General features: G+C 41.4%; 1 protein-coding gene across 2 annotated transcripts in view; it reads left to right on the top strand.

Moving 5' to 3' along the window:
• Positions 1-19,228, top strand: part of stxbp3 (syntaxin binding protein 3) — a 19,550-nt gene extending 322 nt beyond the window's left edge. For both annotated transcript variants that reach the window (XM_017717921.2, XM_017717922.2), the window contains 18 exons: positions 695-744; positions 992-1,073; positions 2,423-2,499; positions 2,642-2,714; positions 4,083-4,183; positions 5,150-5,295; positions 5,841-5,934; positions 8,421-8,545; positions 8,680-8,778; positions 9,247-9,304; positions 9,447-9,512; positions 10,078-10,158; positions 10,650-10,785; positions 11,981-12,087; positions 12,440-12,541; positions 13,589-13,674; positions 15,725-15,873; positions 16,480-19,228. In XM_017717921.2, coding sequence (XP_017573410.1) covers positions 695-744; positions 992-1,073; positions 2,423-2,499; positions 2,642-2,714; positions 4,083-4,183; positions 5,150-5,295; positions 5,841-5,934; positions 8,421-8,545; positions 8,680-8,778; positions 9,247-9,304; positions 9,447-9,512; positions 10,078-10,158; positions 10,650-10,785; positions 11,981-12,087; positions 12,440-12,541; positions 13,589-13,674; positions 15,725-15,873; positions 16,480-16,580 — 1,733 coding nt within the window. In that variant the 3' untranslated portion in view covers positions 16,581-19,228. The remainder of the gene's footprint in view (positions 1-694; positions 745-991; positions 1,074-2,422; positions 2,500-2,641; positions 2,715-4,082; positions 4,184-5,149; positions 5,296-5,840; positions 5,935-8,420; positions 8,546-8,679; positions 8,779-9,246; positions 9,305-9,446; positions 9,513-10,077; positions 10,159-10,649; positions 10,786-11,980; positions 12,088-12,439; positions 12,542-13,588; positions 13,675-15,724; positions 15,874-16,479) is intronic.
• The last annotated feature ends 230 nt before the right edge of the window (positions 19,229-19,458 follow it).

Genomic DNA, 19,458 nt, shown 5'->3' with positions numbered 1-19,458 from the left:
ATGGGCACTTCTGTGTTTCTATCTGCTCAGAAATGAGTCTTCAGACTGAACCGTCAGCCTGAAGTTGGTTTCCTATTCGCCGGCTTCTCGTTCGAATTTTTCCGTTCCACCTTAAATGGTGCACCAAGTAACGTCACTAACTGTTGCACCATTTAAGGTGGAACGGGAAAACTTTAATAAGACGTTGACTCCAGACTTTCGTGGTTTCCTGGCTGTTTCGCGTCTTGTGTTCGGCTGGCTGGCTGTGGATAGATGCAGAGCGGAGCTGCCCGGCGCTTCACCTTTAACCAGTTTCAACCGTCTTAACGCAAACATTCACTGGGAGTAGCGCCACATGTCAGCCAGCTGAACGGGTCAGATTCAGTTTCCCGATTGGTTCTGATTACACAGGTTATATGGAAATTATGCTCTGATTTGTTTGGTAGCCAGCTGGCTAAGTCAGTAACACCCTTCCTGTTGGTCAGGGTCACCTGGCCAGAGTCCCACAGGACTGACCTCTGGCGTTTTCTATGAAACCTCTTTTTAACTTCAAACGGGATGGGAGAAAGTCCTGCATGTGGCTTTCAGGATATCTTTGACATCGTCTTTGTATTTTGCTCTATTTGTAGACATTTATCTATGATTTATCTTTCATTTCGCATCACTTCATCATGTTATTTGTATTGATTCATTTCATTTTTGTCTGACCACACAGAAATAAGGGACACTATTATAGCAGACTGCAGAAAATCAGAAGTATGGAAGGTTGGTGCTTTTTGTTTTGAATAGCTTTCGTCCTCAGACTAATGGGACTTGTGATTGAGGAAGTTATCCTTTGTAGGGGAATTACTGAATGTACAAATTTACCACACTACCAATTTACCAATCTAAAGCAGATCGTGCAGATGTTATAGCACAGTCCCCCTCAGGGCCAGGTTAGTCAGACTATGTGACATGAGTGCAGCTGTTATTACTTTGCGTATGTATGTGTGACCCTGTGGTGTTTCTGCAGATAATGATATTGGACAGCTTCACCACACAACTCCTGTCGTTGTGCTGCAAAATGTCCGACTTGATGGCCGAAGGGATCACGAGTAAGTACCCCGAAAAAAACCGTTCTGTGTTAGTTGGGCTGCACAATGTGAACATCAAATAACAAAGTAACATATTGCAGTTGTATTGTTGCACCGTGTGTTTGCAATGTGCTATAAAGAATACTTGATTTGGTTGAAGATCAGTCTGCATTATTTTTGGCTTTTGAGAACCTCATTTGCATATTGCGGTCTTTCATAATGTCGGTACAGTAAAGGCTATTAGTTTGGTAAAGATGAATAAATAATATGTTTTGCATCCATGCACAGATCCAGTTTTGCAAACATACTGTTTTACTTGGCCCCATCTGGCCTTAAGAATGAAACACATAAGCACATATTAATCTTTTGCAGTCTTTTGTCTGTCGATTGGAGCTAACACCCTCAGTTAATGTAAATCTTATAGCAGTGGTCATCCTGGAGATCTGCCTTCCTGCAGTAGTTTGTTCCAACATGCATCTAACATGCTGACCCTCCCCTTACCTAACATGATGTGTCTGCTCCAGCAAATCAAGGACTTCTGAAGTAGTTAACTAGCTGGGGAATTTTTTAGGATCAGGGTTCGTGACATTTGCCTTAGATGTTACACACACTAGATATTTCGACTGCTTTGACCTCTTTGGCATTTCAGAAATCAGTCTTGGAGAGACGTGTGTTTTTCTTTGTCGACCACATCTGATCCACCTTCAGGATAGGTTGGGGAGCTGTATTAGGTGGGCAGAATCAAGCAAAAATACTAAAAGTACATTGCCCAATAAAGTTTGAGTGGTATGTGCATAACCATGTTTGGCTCAATTGTCATTGTTTTTACGTAGGAATAAGACAAAAATGAGTGTTATTGAACCAGTAATGGTTTTGGCGAGGACAATGATGTCAGTTTAGACAAAATATTATTGCCTGCATAATTATCACCGCAGTATTATTGGCATTAAAATATTGTTACAAAGTACGACATGTGAGTATTAGCCTTTATACAGAGCCTTACCCCAAAGCTCGCACTTTGCCTGATGGTAATACAATTACCATATAATTACCAACTGGACTAGCTTCTGGTATTGTGTAATAATTTATAATGATAGCCATGTTCTGCTATGACGGCATTAGTGTGGGTGATATCATATCACAGTACTTAAAGATACACTATATTGCTAAAGGTATTCATTCACCCATCCAAATAATTGAATTCAGGAGTTCCAATCACTTCCACGACCACAGGAATGAAGGAATAAAAAAAATCTTGTAGCTCATGAAGAGTGGGCAAAATTTTCATGATTTTTGATGTAACCACTTATTGTGCCAAGGTTAATGATGATCAGCAGTTATGTGACTTTCTGTTTCGTCCCTTTTTGCAGTTGTGGAGGACCTGTTCAAAAGCAGGGAGCCAGTCCTAGAGATGAAGGCTGTCTATTTCATGTCCCCTACTGCAAAGGTCAGGAATCCAGAATTTTTGTGTTTTATGCAGATAATAGTCTTTTCTCACTGTTTTATGTTTACCATTCGAAAACACTGTTTTGTTTACTGGATATTCTGTACTTATCTAAAAGGAATTACAATTTGTTCTTTCCTGACAGTGTGTTGATGCATTCATCAATGACTTCAAGCTGAAACCCAAGTACAAAGCAGCCTATGTCTACTTTACAGACTGTAAGTGTTTATGCAAGAGTTTGGTAGAATATTTAAGCCACGCTATGAGAAAATGGAAGCAAACAGGGTTGCCTGTTTGTTGCATGTGCCCAGGCCCCGATGGTGATGTCCGCGAGAGCCGGCGGGGCCTGACCACCCTGCGGTGACAAACTTCTGCAAGGACGGCAGGGAGAGAGCCACGAGTGTAGAAAGCCAAAGCTCCACCAAGGACGTGAGTCATGGGAGTGACAGCGGGAGGAGGAGGAGGACGACGACAGTGCTGGCAAAGAGCAAGTCCCAAGCTCTGCCGCCCTTAGAGCAGGGATGGGAGGAGAGGGAAGCAGTGCTGTGAGTGCCCTCTGAGCAGGAAGAGGAAGGGAAAGAAGGGCTCCAGTACTCCTTGGAGCTGGGTCTGGAGGCTTGAGGCTTGAGGGGTGGTGAGAAGTGCTTCTAGTGCTTTTCAGCATCCTGGAAGACAGCCTGCAGCTCCCACCAGCCGTCCAGGTGCAGGTGGACCAGGGTCTTGATGGCCTCTTCTGCCGTGGAGACTCCCTCGGTGTGTTGACGTCCTCCTCCCAGGTTTCGGCACAATTGTAGCACCGCATGTGCTACCCTGGGCTCAAGGAGGACGCTGGAGGCAAGATTCAGGATTGCCTCAGCCATTATTTTAATTTCCCCAAATAAATACGCAAAGTAAACCCAACCAAACCTATGCTGCCCACTTTTCAGAGGCTTCTACCTAGACTTTTCAGCTCTTCAGTCTGCTTCTGCTCGTCCCTCTCCGCCCTTTTTAAAAGGCGAGCACACGAGCCGAAAGGCAATGAGAGCTCGCCACTCCGCCTCTTCATCACTGCCCCCAGCTGGCAGCTTGGCCACCCAGGTCAAACGTGAGGTGTAGTGAAGCAACCTCGCCGCGTAACCCAGGGCAGAGCCCAGGCGGCAGAGCTCGGGACTCACTCCATGCCGGCACCGTCATCGTCCTCCTTCTCCCGCCGTCACTCTCGTGACTCACATCCATGGGGGGAGCTTGGGCTTTGCTCTCCGCCACCTCCACACTTGACGTTTCAGCCACTGCTGTCCGTGCAGAGGTTCGTCACTGCTAAGTGTTCAAGCCCCGCCTGCCTGCCGGCTCTTGCAGCCGTCACTGTCAGGGCACGGGGGGTGGGCGCATGATATTTTTGCATTTATATCAAAGTGCACCTACTGATCGTACCAGTGAAAAAAAGGCCACTTCTTTTCTTGCCTGACTGTTTCTGGAAAATTGCTGTCTTATTTATCTTGTGTGCTACCTTTTATCGTGAGGTAACTTACCATAACAGAAGTTGGGAATGTAACAAATGGCTCAGACTTTCTTTTTTTATTGAGTATTTTCATGTTTTTGCCCCTCAGATTGTCCAGACGACTTGTTCAGCAAAATGAAGGTGTTCTGTGCAAAGCATATCAAAGTGTGTAAAGAGATCAACATGTCCTTTCTTCCCCTGGAGGCACAAGTAAGTTCTTGCCACCATTTCGATATTTTAGGTTACCTTAGTCTTCTTTTTCATGCCACAGTGAACTCGCTGTCTGCTTTCACTGTAATTTTGAGCCGATAGTACAGATGTAGAGCTATTGTTATCATAACCAATAGCCTACATCACCTTTCATTGTGAAGGATGAAAATATAGTCAAGAACTGTGCTTCTCAGAACTTGTGTGTTTTGTAAGGGTGAGTATTCATCAGTTTCCAATTGCAATTGTGTATCTATAGTATTGATCATTCTGAATTATGATTTCTTTCTGAAACTCGGCTGAAGTGACGGTTCTGCCCAAAAACAGATTTATACATTTTTTGTGGTCAATTGGTCAAGGAATGTTTGGTGTCTTACATCAGTTATCAGGTTGGCATTGTGTAAACTGCTTATCTAAATCATCACACATACCTGGGACAATGCCAAGTTGTTAAGTAATCTCAGATAGATTTGATGGTCATATCTGGCACTGTATGACACTCTGTTTACTGTAAAACTAGGAAACATGTATCTGTAAAACATCCATTGCTTGTTATCTGCATAACTGCGTGCATTAATGTGTGGCTGAATGGCTTCAAAAAAAGTTCTGTTGTCATTTTTAGCTGCCCGTATGGAAAATAATCTGTACAGGGCTCTGTATAGGGGCCAAGCACCAGCATGCAGCATTCATTGTTCTGTAGCCATTGGGGTGAACCATGAGCAGCACATTGTAAACCACAGCAGATATGAGAACTGTGTGTGTGTGTGTGTGTGTGTGTGTGTGTATTTATGTTTATATGGGCTGTTTAACTTGGCATGCTTCCATAAATAACCTGCAATATCCACTTCCCTTTAGGAGTGGATTTTTGTCGCTTCTTCTATTTTTTGCTTTTCCCTATTCCCCTTTTTCATGTTGAACAGATTACAGTTGATTTGAGGTTGTTGATTAGATTGGTGCTTGTTTGTTTAGGTGTTTACATGTGGGAATCCAGGGACCTTCAGGAGCATCTACAGTCCTCAGAGTTCAGACCGAGGCCAAACTCTGGAGACCCTCGCTGATCAGCTGGTCACTCTGTGTGCCACCCTGGATGAGTATCCTGGTGTTAGATATAAGAAGTAAGTGAGAACATGGGTGTAGTTCTGTATGAATAGCTATACACATTATTCAAGTGTGCAGTCCAGGCTTGGGCGATTTGATTATGTAGGTTAAGTATTAATCCTTAGGACATTTCAAATGATTAGTGACTCTCTTCTTGTCTCTGTCTCCACTTTTTATATGGAAGGTCAACTTTTTCACGCAGACGGAAAATATCATGTGTTTCTTGTGTGGTAACCATTGTGACTGCGATGGTAGCACATCTAGTGCTTTTCCGGCATAGGTTGTGCCACTGTTTTAAGCACAAAAATAGGAATTATAAAATATATTGAAGAAAAAAAAAAATGAAGATCACAAGAATTTTTTATCTCCTTTAATGTTTTTTAAAATATGAGCGATAAAACAGGATTTTATAACAAGATATTTTAATCTAATTATACAGGTCTGTGATTTGAGTCGTGTTTAAATTTTTTTTTTTTTACTCATGTTATTGTTGATGTTGAGGTTCTGAGTGTGCTAGTGATGAGTTAGGGTGATGGACTTTCTAAATGTGTTCATTGTGCAGAGATTCAACACTGGATTATGCCAAAATACTGGCTGAGCTAGTGGACAACAAACTGGCCCGACATTATGAGCTGGATGACAACGGCAAGAAAAAGGTGAGTGCTCTCTCACTCTGTGTACATAACAAATACTGACTGTGGCTCAGCTGATCTGAGTGATCTGGAAAACCCAGTGAAAGCAGGACTTTTTTATTATTGTTGTTTTCTGAGCTAATTATTTACAACCTCATTTCCCAAAAAATTAGGACACTGTACAAAATGTAAATTAAAACAGAATTCAGTTATATGTAAATAATTGAAATTCTATGTTTAACTAAAAATAGTGCAATATATCAAATGTTGTTCTGCCACTCCTCTACTAGCTCAATCTACTTTGCCCTCTTCCTCTCATTGGCCTCCTTAATGCGGTCTTCCCAAGGTACGGTGAGTTCCAGTAAATCGATTTGCTTCAAGGTCTCTGAGATGAGTAGCATGTCAGGCCACAGTGTTGTAGTGGCGACAGTTTCTGGGAATTTCAGTTGCTTCCCCAGGTCAACTTTAAACTCCCAGTCTTGTGCTGTTGCTAGCAGGCCAGATGAGGTGGCCCTGGCAGCTGATGGTGGCTTCTCCCCAGGCCGGTTGAAAGCAATGGTTTTTCACTTGGCGGAGGTGCTTGCAGTGGCCAATTCCACAGCTGATTGTGTTCATTATGGCCTTCAAGACTTGGTCGTGGCGCCAGTGGTAGCGCCCCTCGCCGAGGGCATTCGAACAGCAGCTGAGGATGTGTTCTAGGGTCCCCCTCTTCAGGCACAGTTTGCAGGCAAGTGACTCCACCAATCCCCAGCTGAACAGGTTGGATGGGCTCGGTAGTACATCGTAGACAGCCTGGATCAGGAATCGTATATGAGGGGGTTCTACTTTCCACAGCCCTGTCCATGAGACTTTGCGGTCCACTGCATGCTCCCGTCTTGTCCATGCTCCCTGCTGCCGCATTCCAACCATCCTGCTGGCCCGCTCCTCCTCTACTGATGCCCGCACCTCTTGCTGCATCAGTACTGTCCTGTCCTTCCCCTGCGCCTTGTTGTAGCGGGATGTTGTACCGATACCCAGGCCAGCTCTTCCATGAGTCACTACTCCCATCAGTGTCTTGTGCCATATCCGTGACTCAGCCACATCCACAGCCTCTGCTGCCCTCCGCTTCCACCCTGTCCTCACCTCGATCCCAGCCTGGGAGACCTTTGGGTCCTCTGACTCTCTGTATTGCAGCACCTCCCAGGCACGGCTCACCTTGAACCTTGGAGCTTGTTGTTCTGGCCATACAGGGCGATGTTGCTCAGGCTCCACGGTATACCCAGCCGCTTCCATAGAAACCTGCTGACTCTCTCCTCAAAGCCCTCAATGGTGTAGATTGGAACCTCATAGATCAGGAGGGGCCAGAGAATCCGTGGGAGGATGCCATGTTGGTAAACCCAGGCCTTAAACTTGCCATGTAGGCCTGACTTGTCCACTGCAGCTAGCCAGGCTTCCAGCTCAAGGTTGGTTGTGCATATGGCTGCCGTGTCTTTCAGGCTACAGTTGAACAACTTCCCCAGGCTCTTCACTAGTTTCTCAGTGATCGATGGAATCTGGGTAGTGCCAAGTGTGAAGCGAAACTTGTTGGTGACCTTTCCTTTCTTCAACACCAGAGCTCTGGACTTAAAGCCCAGATGATCATCTCTTCCAGTCCCTTCAGGATCCATCTGCTCTCTGGGACATGTGGTGTTGTCACCGTAAGATCATCCATGTAAAAAAAAAAACACGCAGTGGAACATTTCACAACTAATTAAGTGAATTGGCCACAAGTAAGTAACATGATTGGGTATAAAAAAAAGCATCCCAGAGAGGTTTTCAGAAGTAAAGATGGACATCGGAGAGGAGAGAGACCGTCCAGCTTGTTGTCCGTGCACAGTTCAAAAGCCAGCATCCATGATGGTATGGATTGAATCTATGAAGGCACCAATAGAGCTGAACTGTATGTACAATTTTTAGAGCAGCATATGCTACCATCCATATGGCGTCTTTTTCGGGGAAGACCATGTTCTGCATGTATTACAACAGCATGGCTCTGTAGTCAAAGAGTCTTGGCCTGTCTGCAGTCCAGACCTGTCATCACTGAAAATATTTGGCACATTATGAAACAAAAAAATATGACAAAGGACATCCCAAACTGTTGAGCATCTGAAATCTTATATCAAGCAAGAATGGGAAAACATTTCAATTATAGTTGTAAGTGTAATTATAAGAAGTAATGCAACACAGTGGTAAACCCAACTTTGTCCCAACTTTTTTGATGCGTGTTGCTGGCATCAAATTTAAAATGGGCATGTTTTTTTTTTGAAAAAATATTAAAATTTCTTGGTTTCAACATTTGATATGTTGTCATTGTAGTCTTTTCATTTAAATATGCTGCATTTTGCATTGTGTCCCAAATCTTTGGACATTTGTATGTATGCATGTATGTGTGTATTTATTTATTTGATCATTCATTTAGTAAATATTCCTGATCTCAGTTCTTTTATGACCATATTAGAACTTATGACCCTCTTATGACCTCTGACCCTTAGGAAAAGACCCAGGCTCAGCTGATTATCGTTGACCGTGCTTTTGACTCTGTGAGCCCAATACTGCACGAGCTAACCTACCAAGCCATGGCTTATGATCTCATCCCCATCAAGAACGATGCCTACAAGTAAAGTCCTCATCCAAGCAATGTTCCTAACATGTTTTAATGTGGTTGAAATGTATTCTGTTTGCTGCTTCATTTAATGGCACTAAATGATCGCTAACACCACTTTAAAATATCTGTAAATTTTCATATTCAAGATTCAAAGCAAAGGATGGTTCAGAAAAAGAAGCTTTGCTGAATGAAAGTGATGAGCTGTGGGTCAAGCTACGACATTTGCACATTGCTGAGGTCACTGAGTAAGTAACTAACTAATCTTAATAACCTAAAAGTCCCTAAGCTGTCCATGAAACTGAAATCGATGTCTTTCCCCAAAGACATATTTACTGTAACTTCAAGAGCTTTTGGAATATTAAAGAACCCATATTTTCCTTCGTTTGATGTAGTATGTGAACACTTTTTAAAGTGATAGAAAATGTACTTTTCTATCCAGTAGCTTTTTCTGGTAGGCTCATTGCCAAGTGCCAGCTAGAGGGGTGTAATCCCCTCCAGCCAGTGGGTTGTGGAGCAGTGTAACTACATTCACTAGAGTGGGAGCACCATCCAATACCTTTAGATGTTACTGGGAACAAACTCCCTATTAATTCAGCTAATTTGGGAAATGTTGGATGAGCAGGCCTCTTCAAACTTTTGGAGAAGTTTGAAATATGTAGCTAATACTCCCATGTTTTTGTTTTGTTTGTTTGTTTGTTTGTTTTCACTCACAGACAAATCCCCAAACTAGTGAAAGAGATTTCTGCCAACAAGAAGCCTACAGATGGGAAGGTGTGGCCATCTCCCTTTCCTCTGTCACATCAGTGGGAATAATTCTTATCTCCCTCACTGTATCATTGCGCTCCAGTTTTACATCCCCTCTGCCCCATTTACCATTTAGTTTCTTTCATTGTGCTTCTGTTTCTAATCTCAGATCTCAATAGGAGGCTTAAAGCAGCTCATGAAGCAGATGCCTGTCTTCCGTAAACAGGTGGCTGAGGTATGTATCACCTGACGCCCACAATGCCTCTGAGGCCTGGTGTCACATCCTGCCTTGAGGACATAGATACTTGCACTAGAAAGATCCTGTTTGTTGCTGAGATCTAATCTTTTTCAAGTGACATGCCACATTATCTTGTCCTCTAGTGATTTCTCTTTTTCTGAGCTTAATAATACAATGTGATGAGATATTAACAGATGGTTACAATATTTGAGCTGATAAGTGTTCCGTTCTTGTTGGATATTGTTGTGAGCAATATGATGTTATTATTGTTGTGACAAAGTATGCAATTGTGTATGACTTAATGATGGATTTAGATTTGTAAAAATGCCGTTATCTTACTTTATTCCTTTTATTTTCACCATTTGTTGTTCTGTCTGAGTTTATTTATGCAAACAGAAAAAAAGAATATTGAGACACATTGTGTGTTTTAAAAATGTCTCAAGTAAAAGTATCAGTATTTTTCCCAGATCACTTTAACTTAGTTGGAACCATGTAATTATGTTTCTGTTAAAACAGAGACGAAGCTGATCTTTAGTCTGACACCACATCTTTCTCTCCTTAGAAAACGGTTCATCTTACGCTGGCAGAGGACTGCATGAACAAGTTCCAAAGCTCCGTGGAGAAGCTGTGCAAAGCAGAGCAGGTAGTGGGACTTTTCCGCTCGAGAGAAATGCAGAAAATTCTGTTTGGCTTTGTTTGAAATAACTGTTTCTTTATTTATAATATCTGGAGACAAAACTTCCTCCTGCTGTTACAAGAGAACAATGTTAACAAGGACACAAACACACAAGAATGAATGTATATTCGATTTAAGATTAAGGAAAGCTTAATATTTGTTACATTTATTTACATTTTCACCTAATAATTTTTATCCCAGGCTGAATATGACAGTGTTTTTATTTAGCAGTGAAACGGTAAACCGTAAGAGAAGCAGCGAATGCATAGTTTAGCCTCTACACACTTGAGTTGTCCCTTCTCCCCAGTCAGTTTTTTTTAGGTACGCTCTCCTAACTTCTTTGAAGTACTTACTACTCTTGACTTTTGTGTTCGTGATTAGTGAACACTCAAAGCCATACCTCAAAAAGATTTTTAATCTGATTGGACTTGTCTCTGCTTTCATTTCTGTTTGTGCAGGATCTTGCTGTTGGTTCTGATGTTGAAGGTCAGAAGGTAAAAGACCCCATGAGGACGCTGCTTCCTGTTCTTCTGAACCCCCACTCCACCCACGATAAAATCAGAGCGGTGCTGCTTTACATCTTTGGACTCAATGGTGCGACTCCCAAAAACACAGCATCAATTAGGGGTGGGATCAGTAGAACATGGTAGAACATGGTATCACTATATTTTGGGTGAAAAATGCTGTTGAGGTCCGTGTATCAGTTTTTCTTTATATTATTTTAAACGCCAAAATCCATTGTGTTTTGTCTACAGGATTGTCCAGTTTTTTCTGTTGACTGAGTTTGTTACTGAGGGAGGATCTTGACTGAATGCTAAAGTAGTTTTCATTAGATTTGTGGTTTGTGGTGAAGTACTAGCTTAGGAAGGCAGGCCCAGTAAAGCTGGGCCTATACTTCACGACTTTAAAATCCTCACAGATTTCGAAAGGGTGGAGCATTGCAGGTTTAATGTCCGTCTTCAACAGAATTTCTTGGTATTTTGTTGAGAGGTTGCACACGATGAGGCAAAAAGAGTGTACAGTACACAAAACAAGTTTCAGCCACGGAAAGCCCTCAAAATCCCATATCTGCCTGGTCATACAAACAAACAAAGCTAAACTGGACCTGCTTTGCACATACTTTTTATACACTCGCAAGAAACCTAGCGAATATGCAAACTGGGGCTGGTGGAAATAAAAAAACTAACACATATTTTACTGTGAACTGGCTGCTAACATGAAATTGTACAGAGAGTGATTGATTGATTGATTGATTTGATTATTTACCTGAACTCAACAAGCAGCTCCCCTGTCTACATGGTGCTACTCATGCTTCTGAGAGCAGACACGTCTCTCCTCGCCTTTTTCCTTTCTCCTAGCTCTCATTGGCTGTTGCTTCAGTCACTTGTCCAGTTACATTACTGACCGTCAAACATGTTTCACAATATTGGAGGGATCTCTGATCACTTCAGAGCCGATTGGAAGGCGAGGAAGATTGGACTTATTTTCTCTCTTTCAGCACCAGGTGGGGTAGGCAGGGGGCTGGTTGGTAAAGAGCAAGCATTTCAAATTATTTTTAATCTCAGCAAAGGGGTGTGCTTGTAAATTGCTCTGCACAGGAGCGTCTAGTAATTACATAAATGATTGACATTTTCGATGGACATTTTTGGAATGTTGCTTTGCCTGCTTCACCGCTTATGCTGGCCTAGGACACATTAAAGCACATCCATATGCTTCACTTCCAAATTATTTACAGCAGTAGCATTTGCAAATATCCAAGGTTTTATTTCTGTGGTTTTACTGTGAGCAGGGACGACGGAGGAGAACTTGACTAAACTGATTCAGCATGTGAAGATTGAGGGGGAGAGTGAGTACATTACGAACTGGAAAGAGCTGGGGGTGCCCATCATTTCCTCGGTGAGGGATTCTTTTTTTTTTTTTGTTCTCCCATCTTCTGGTTTTCTTTCTTCCTTTTCTTTCTTCTCCCTCTCTATGAGTAAAATATATTTGTAGGTTATGATTATTTCTACATTGAACAAATCTGTCATTGATTACTAGATTAATTAATCGAACCAGTACCTTCTGTGGATTCCTCTCACTTTGCACAGTCATCATTCTGTTTGTACGAGAAGAGCTTTCTTTATTTATGGTACGTCAAATAACAGAAAGGCTGTATGAATCGTACAGACATTTTGGAGCATCATAGAGTGATTTTGTTTTAATGTACACATTTGTAAGATTTTGATTGTTTTTTGTTTTTTTTTCCCAGTCAAGTTTTTTCTCCTCCCGAAAGCCCTCTCGAAGAGATCGCTCCCAGGAAGAGAGATACAACCTCTCACGATGGGTGCCTGTCATCAAAGATCTGATGGAGGTGATTCATACACACTCCTTAAAAAGCATTCAGTACACTGTTTTACTGTTTCAGCCTGCAGGGCCACAGTTTAGTGTATCCCCATTGGCCATACTACTAATGAGGGCCTTCATGATTGAAGGGTTTATTATGAAACGCCTAAACTGGAGAAGGAAAAAACTGCAAACTGTCCAATAAATAGCCATATAAATAACAATATATGGCTGCACAGTATATCTGTTAATGTTTATCACAATTTCAGCCTTCGCAGTACTGACAATGCAAAGGTCTGCAGTACGCTAATGCGCCTCCTGGCCATATTGTGCGGTATACAGTTTGCATGCTGTCTTTTCAGCCTGTGATGATTTTGGAGTAGAATTTTATAAGGCACTCAATGCTGAACTCTCATCAGACCTGTCAGCCTTAAAGCAAACCTGCCCCTTTATGATTAAAGATGTAAGGAGAATTCTGCTTGAAATCCCAGCAAGCTGCCTGATTGGCTGCTGGTGTTTGCTGTACTGGGCTCCATTTGAGAACAGAAGACGGAAAGGGTGCGGTCGATTTGTCACACAAATCACAGACCTTGATATGTGGGTCATGTTCTAATTCTGCAGCTTTGGGTAATAAGCCAGTGCAAGTTTTGTGCACTTGTGCAGACGAAAAAAATAGCCACAAAATATAGGCCACCAGGTGGGAAATTAGGTCTTGAGTGTTCTTCAGGGGAAGCCATTGATGTGTCTATGTTAGTGGAACTGTTAGATCCATCATCTCTCCGTTTCTGCACTTCGAGGAACAGTATATGTGGGGTGGAGTGTTTCACACCAGGGTAAACATGCTCTCAACTTTTAGAAACTCAAACCACAAACATATAAATAAAAATGATTTTCTGTTTACGTTTACATTGTTGTTGTGATTCATCAGTGCAGCTTTTCATGTTTTGTTAATCTCTGATAGTATGTTAACTTTCTCCTAATCTTTTTTAAGATGTTTGAGCTTTTTGCCTTAATTTTGTTAAGATATCACCACACTGATCTGCTAATTGTTCACTCTTGTGTTTGTTTATGGTAGGATGCCATTGAGAATAAGTTGGACACACGGGATTGGCCATACCAGTCCGAGTGTCCTTCTGCCTGGAATGGGTCAAGAGCTGTGAGGTAGGCCAGGAGTCATCATTAAGCCTTAAGAGTTAGGGTTTTTATTAACCGCTCATCTCAAGCGAGGGCTAGCTGCCATTTGGTGAAATTCAGTCAAAACAAAATGAATTAAGTGAGTGCAATTAGAGTGTAGTGCATCTTTGTTAGCCCCTTTTTACCCTGTTCTTCAATGGTCAGGACCCCCACAGAGCAGGTGTTATCCAGTGTCTGATCCATTTGTACCAACACAACATGCTAAAAACTTGGAGCTTGCAAGTAGATAATGTTAGTTTTCCATTCTGTGGCACTTTTAAAGTACAAATGGATGAAACCCTCTCAAGCTCCTTCCTTTTACACATGCTCTTTCTTGCTTTACCCAAGAATACAAAGGTAATTAAATGGGAAAGGGTCAAGTATGAAAGCAAGCCAGAGTCGAAATCCCGGTAAAGTTGGCACAACAATTGCCAATTGCCAAGGGAAGCAACAATGATGCTCATGTGTGAACAGATGCTAGTACATTATTGGGAAATAGAAAAATGTCTAGTCTAGATTACAGCCAGCAAAGGTAAATGCTTTTTTTGTTTTGTGAGTGAAAGAATCACAGAGAATTTTGTGCTTGATTCTAAAGAGAGAATTGAGAAAAATCTACCCTGCATGCATGCATAGCTGCTTCTGTGGCTTTTTTTGGCTGTTTATGCTGAGACCGTCACCTGTTTACCTGGATTTAATGGCACGAATTAATGTTTTCATCCAGGTAAATTAAGATGCTGTATGTGTGAACGTTACAAAACCGCAACATTATTAGTAAAATTATCCCAGTCATTTACTGGATTTTCAGTATGGCAGTACTGCAGTTATAAGGGGACATTTCTGTGTAATTAATTTGTTAAGATGTAAACGAAGTCATTCAGGGTGGTATAATATGAAACTGTTCTTTGTAGAGAAACTTGCTAGCCTGGATTTCTTTATAGTGGTGGTGATGGGAATCACAATATCAACACAAATACAGCTGTTTCATTTACTGTCCAGAACCACTAGTTGAACCTAGTTTTCTCTAATTGCTACTTTGCCTATTTTGAATGGCGAACATGTAAAAATGAATGTGTTTTTAAAAATACCTTTTCAGCTAGAACCTTGTTGCATAACTTCTGTGATGCAGCTTTTAGAGGCATTAAATATTGGTTTTGATCACCACCACTATGTATAATTCTGACTTTTTATTTACAGAGCATTTTGCATCAGACCACTCTGCATGCGTTCGTTTACATATTAACGGCTTCATTACACAGAAACGTTGAAAAAAAAAAAGTTCCCCTTTGATATATAGCAGCACATGGCTCATATGCTCCTCTCTCTCCCTTTCACCACCTCTCACAGAGTTGTGAGGTAAGGCTGGCAGTGTTTTTTGCTTTTTTCAGTGTTCAGTTTTAAAGATCATTTACCTGCATAATTTTGCATTGTGATGCACCAATAGGCTTGGGCGATTTGAGGACATTATTCTCACAATTTCAGCAAATCCAACCAACCATGCTGTTTTTGTGTTGAGATGGTGATCGACAGGTTTGCCACTTCATTGCTTGGGAAGCAGCCAGACAAATGCAGCCATTATCAGAGCAGTTGTGAAAATCACCAAGAACATATTTAAAGTTTGCAGTGGAATGAACGCACAAATGCAATCAGGAAATTCACCACAAAGAAAATGATTTTCAAGGTGGACAAACTTGTAATCGAGAAAGGAAGCTTTTAGCACCACCATGTGACCAAAATATAGAATGCTGTTTATAAAGTAGCCAAATCAGGCATGTAGATTAGATTTTTAATGAGCATCAATTCCCCCCTCCCAAGCATAAATAGCGTTATCTGTTGACCTACCGATAAAAGAAAAATTCATTTCGCCCAACTCTAAACCACAGTCTTCACTGAGTTAGGACTGGTTTAAGACTTCGACTGAGTTAAGAAGTTAAGACTTGCTGAGGTTTGCAGTGGAATATTTTTTGTTTTTTGTGCTATTTAAAGTTTCATATTGTGCCCAAGTCAATCCTTGAATCAGTCTGTGTGTCTTATATTTTAGTGCAAGGCAGAAACATAAGCCCAGCAGTCAGGATGACCACAGGACAGGCTCACGTCTCATCGTCTTCATCTTGGGTGGAGTCTGTCACTCAGAGATGCGCTGTGCCTATGAAGTCACACAGGCCAACAAGTCCTGCGAGGTTATCATTGGTCAGTACCTATTCATTATTGATGATGATGATGATGATGATGATAATAGTGATAATTATAGGTCTTTAGTAGTGTAGCACTGTCAGGGGCATTTGTAATATTGCCAAAACGGAAATGACCCAAACAAAAAAACACGGAGCAAGACGTTCTCAGGTAGACCATAAAAGCATAAGGCTTGGGGTTACCAGTCTGCAGCAGCCATGCAGGAGTTCACCTCAAAAAACCAGTTGTTAGAAAATCAAGTCCAAGTGGAGTTAAATGTGCTTCTGCTTGCTTGGAATGAAAAGCTGCAGTCACACCAGCCCTTTATTCATAAGACTGATGACCTCTGAGATTTAGATTTACGAAATCAGGTTATTTACAGTTCGCATTTGATTCTGAAACTTTCTATAGAGATGAGTTTGATTTAGCTTTAGAAAAAATCGTATTATTGTAACTCGCTGACATTTTTCCCAGTGTGACTTTGTGATTTGTTAAGTATAACGAGTGTCCTTGTACTGCTGCTACTGATGCACAGATGCCACATCTGTGGTATTGATTCCTTTTTAAACAACCCATCTGTGGCTGGCAGTTTCAGAGTTTAACTTAGTCCTCATGTCTCCACAGGTTCCTCTCACATCCTCACTCCGACGAGCCTGCTGGAGGGCATCCGTGACCTCAGCAAAAAGCCTATGGATACTTTTACGATAGTGGAGGAGACAGCATGAGCAGCCTGAATCCTCTTCTAGCGCCCACTTGTTTTCTACTTCTACCCTGCTTTTCTCCTCTGCTCTGCTCTCCTCTTCCCCTCTTCCCCTCTTCAAACGACTCAGCCCTCAACCTCTATGACACAGGACAAAAGGGAACTAGTATGTGATCTGTGTGTACTCCTTTAGGGCAGAGGGTCCCAGTCCAGTCACATTTTCCTTACAGGCCCATCTACTGTTACATCTCCTGTTACCTCAGATAAGCAGGTCTTTGGAGCTCTCATTGCCTGGCTGAGATGTGTCAGCTACAGTAAAATGAGATCACAGACTGGCTAGGGACCTCTGAGTACCGGAGCTCTGCCTTAGGGCCTCATAGTGCACCTTCGTCATTCCTACTTGCGTAACTTTTGAAAATGCACTAGACGCAAAATGTCCAGGAAAGTTTGTCCTCTTAGTGTGATCATTTACTTAAAACAAGTTTGGTTTGCTTCATTAGTTTTGCACTAGAGCTATATTTACTTAATGTTGCTATAAAGCAATGCAAACAAGCATCACACAAACTATATACCTGAATGGTCTCATGCTTTTCTCAGACTGCCACATTTTGTTAAGTAATTGGTTTGAGATGAGCTTCCATTTTGTATTAGCTGCATTGGCCTCATAGCTCCAGTATGAAAGTAAAGCAGCAAACTGCAGACAGCAAACACATCTTGGCTTATTGAATAGATTTGGGTAAAAGGGCTTCACCAGTTTTTCAGAATGTACATATAATTAAATTGGTAAGATGTAAACGAAGTCATTAAGAATGATTTGATGTGAAATTCCTTAGTTGAGTTGTTCACAGTGGTGGTTTAAAGGAACCAGACGTCTGCCTCAAAGCGAATTATTACACGAAATGATGGTGAATGCACCTGTCTTCTGCTGAATGAGTGCCGGGATAGGCTCCAGTACCCCCAGAACCGAGGGGGGGGGTAAGCAGCTTAGACGACGAGTGGGCGACCCTGTCTGATCCAGTTTGTTTTACGATGGTTTTATGATGAGATTTTGGCCAACGATGATTTTTTTAGGATGCACATACGCTACTGTAAAGAAATCTTAAGTTTCTCTACAGTGAACCATTGCACATAAAACTATCCTGAGTTTCTTTGTTTACATCTCATCAATTCCATTATGTAGAAATTTTGAAAAATTGGAATTCTCCTCCAAAGGAGAAAACTTAGTCTGATTTTTGTCTAATTATCGCGTTATGAACTCTCCGGTTTACATAAACAATACACAGTCTATACTAAAGGTGTTATGATTTGGTTGGCATTGTTTAGGTGGTGTGAAGAGACTGTCATTACGGCTGGGTTGTGGCGGAGCATTGCTGATCAATAGGGTAAGTATAGAGATAATATAAGGAGATAGTTTATATTAGTGATGGCACTGTCTGGCGCTAGCTAACCAGGGATTTCCTAGAACGTTTTCTCACAGACCTTCTGTATTTATACATCACACTAAACGCTGTTAAACATCTGCCTTTCTAAAACAATGGAACATGCATGTTGTGACTGCTTAACCATAGACGTGCTTTTTAAACCAGTGTTGCGCAAAGCCACACTGAAGAATTTGGAAGGATCTTTACATACAGAAAAATTCAGTGTTTTTCCCCACAGAAGTGTGGATATAAAATATTGCCTTAGTATTCAGTGGGCAACAGTGGTTCAGCAGCCTTTTTATATATTAAAGTCTTTATGAAAGGAATACTCCAGTGTTTTTCTACCTATTCTCTACTGTATTGTATGATTGATTGGGCGATATGGAAGAAAAATGATCATCACATTTTTGTGATGCATTGTATGAATCATGGTTTTAGTTTTTTTGAGATTTAATAAGGTGAAACATAAAATAGAACCTGTAGTGCCACATAGCAAAAATACAACAACAATAATAATAATAATAAATCTGTACAACTGCTCTGAACAGGCCTGATTATGCTGAGTTTGTAATCAAGCATGTAGTTAATGTTCTTTAAGTTCTAAGGATCTCCATAAATGCTCAGAAAAGCATACTGAGGCAGTTTGTCATGACAGAATATTGCTTTATTACACAAAAACTAACACATTTCCTTCAGGGAAGTGAAACCTGTGTTAATGTACTTTTCAAAGTTATCTTGACTACTATGATAAAAGTGGAGATTAGGTTAAAAAGAACTGGAGCAGTCCTTTCACCCACAGTCAGGAGTGTCTCCAACTGAATTCATTTTTAATGCTGTAGCAACAAACAGCAATGAAGGCTCCTGTTGAAATGTACAATCTTTTGTACAGTGTTTAAAGGTGTTTCTAGGTCTTTGAGTCGGTTATGTGGTGCAAGGTGGATGCAAACCTCTGCTGCCTCTTTACCCTGTGAGGCTGAGAACCGTTACACTGTTATTGAAGATCTGTTCACATCACCATCGACTTCCAGTCAGCTCTGGATTTTCACTCGTGTGCCTTTGTTTGAACTTGGATGAAGTGCCTAGCGACTGTACATACATATTAACTGCCTGCTAGACAAACTATTTTGCTTGTTGCTCTGTTGCAGTTGCTGATATCAGTGAACATTGTAGTCATTTTTTAGAACACATGTAATTACTTATCTAACCTTCTGTTGAACAACTGACAAATAAATGAATGACGTGGTTCAATTAAGGGTTGCTGTGATGATGTTGCTGTGATGTTGATCAGCCACACAGTGTTGGCCAGGTAAAACTTGGCATTTGTATTAGAAGAAGCTGAAGGTTAAACAATAGCATAGCTGAAGTTTTAGTTTTTTATTTTGAATCCAGTCATTCGTACTGTTAGGAATATTATGCTACCAGTCAGAAGTCCCATATAGTGATGTGAAATTATTCCAAAACATGGAAACGTCAAGAGATTAA

This window comes from Pygocentrus nattereri, chromosome 9, assembly GCF_015220715.1.
Source record: "Pygocentrus nattereri isolate fPygNat1 chromosome 9, fPygNat1.pri, whole genome shotgun sequence".
Classification (NCBI taxonomy): Eukaryota; Metazoa; Chordata; class Actinopteri; order Characiformes; family Serrasalmidae; genus Pygocentrus; species Pygocentrus nattereri.
The sequence above is the reverse complement of the archived record's forward strand: the minus strand, read 5'-3'. Positions and strand labels throughout refer to the sequence as shown.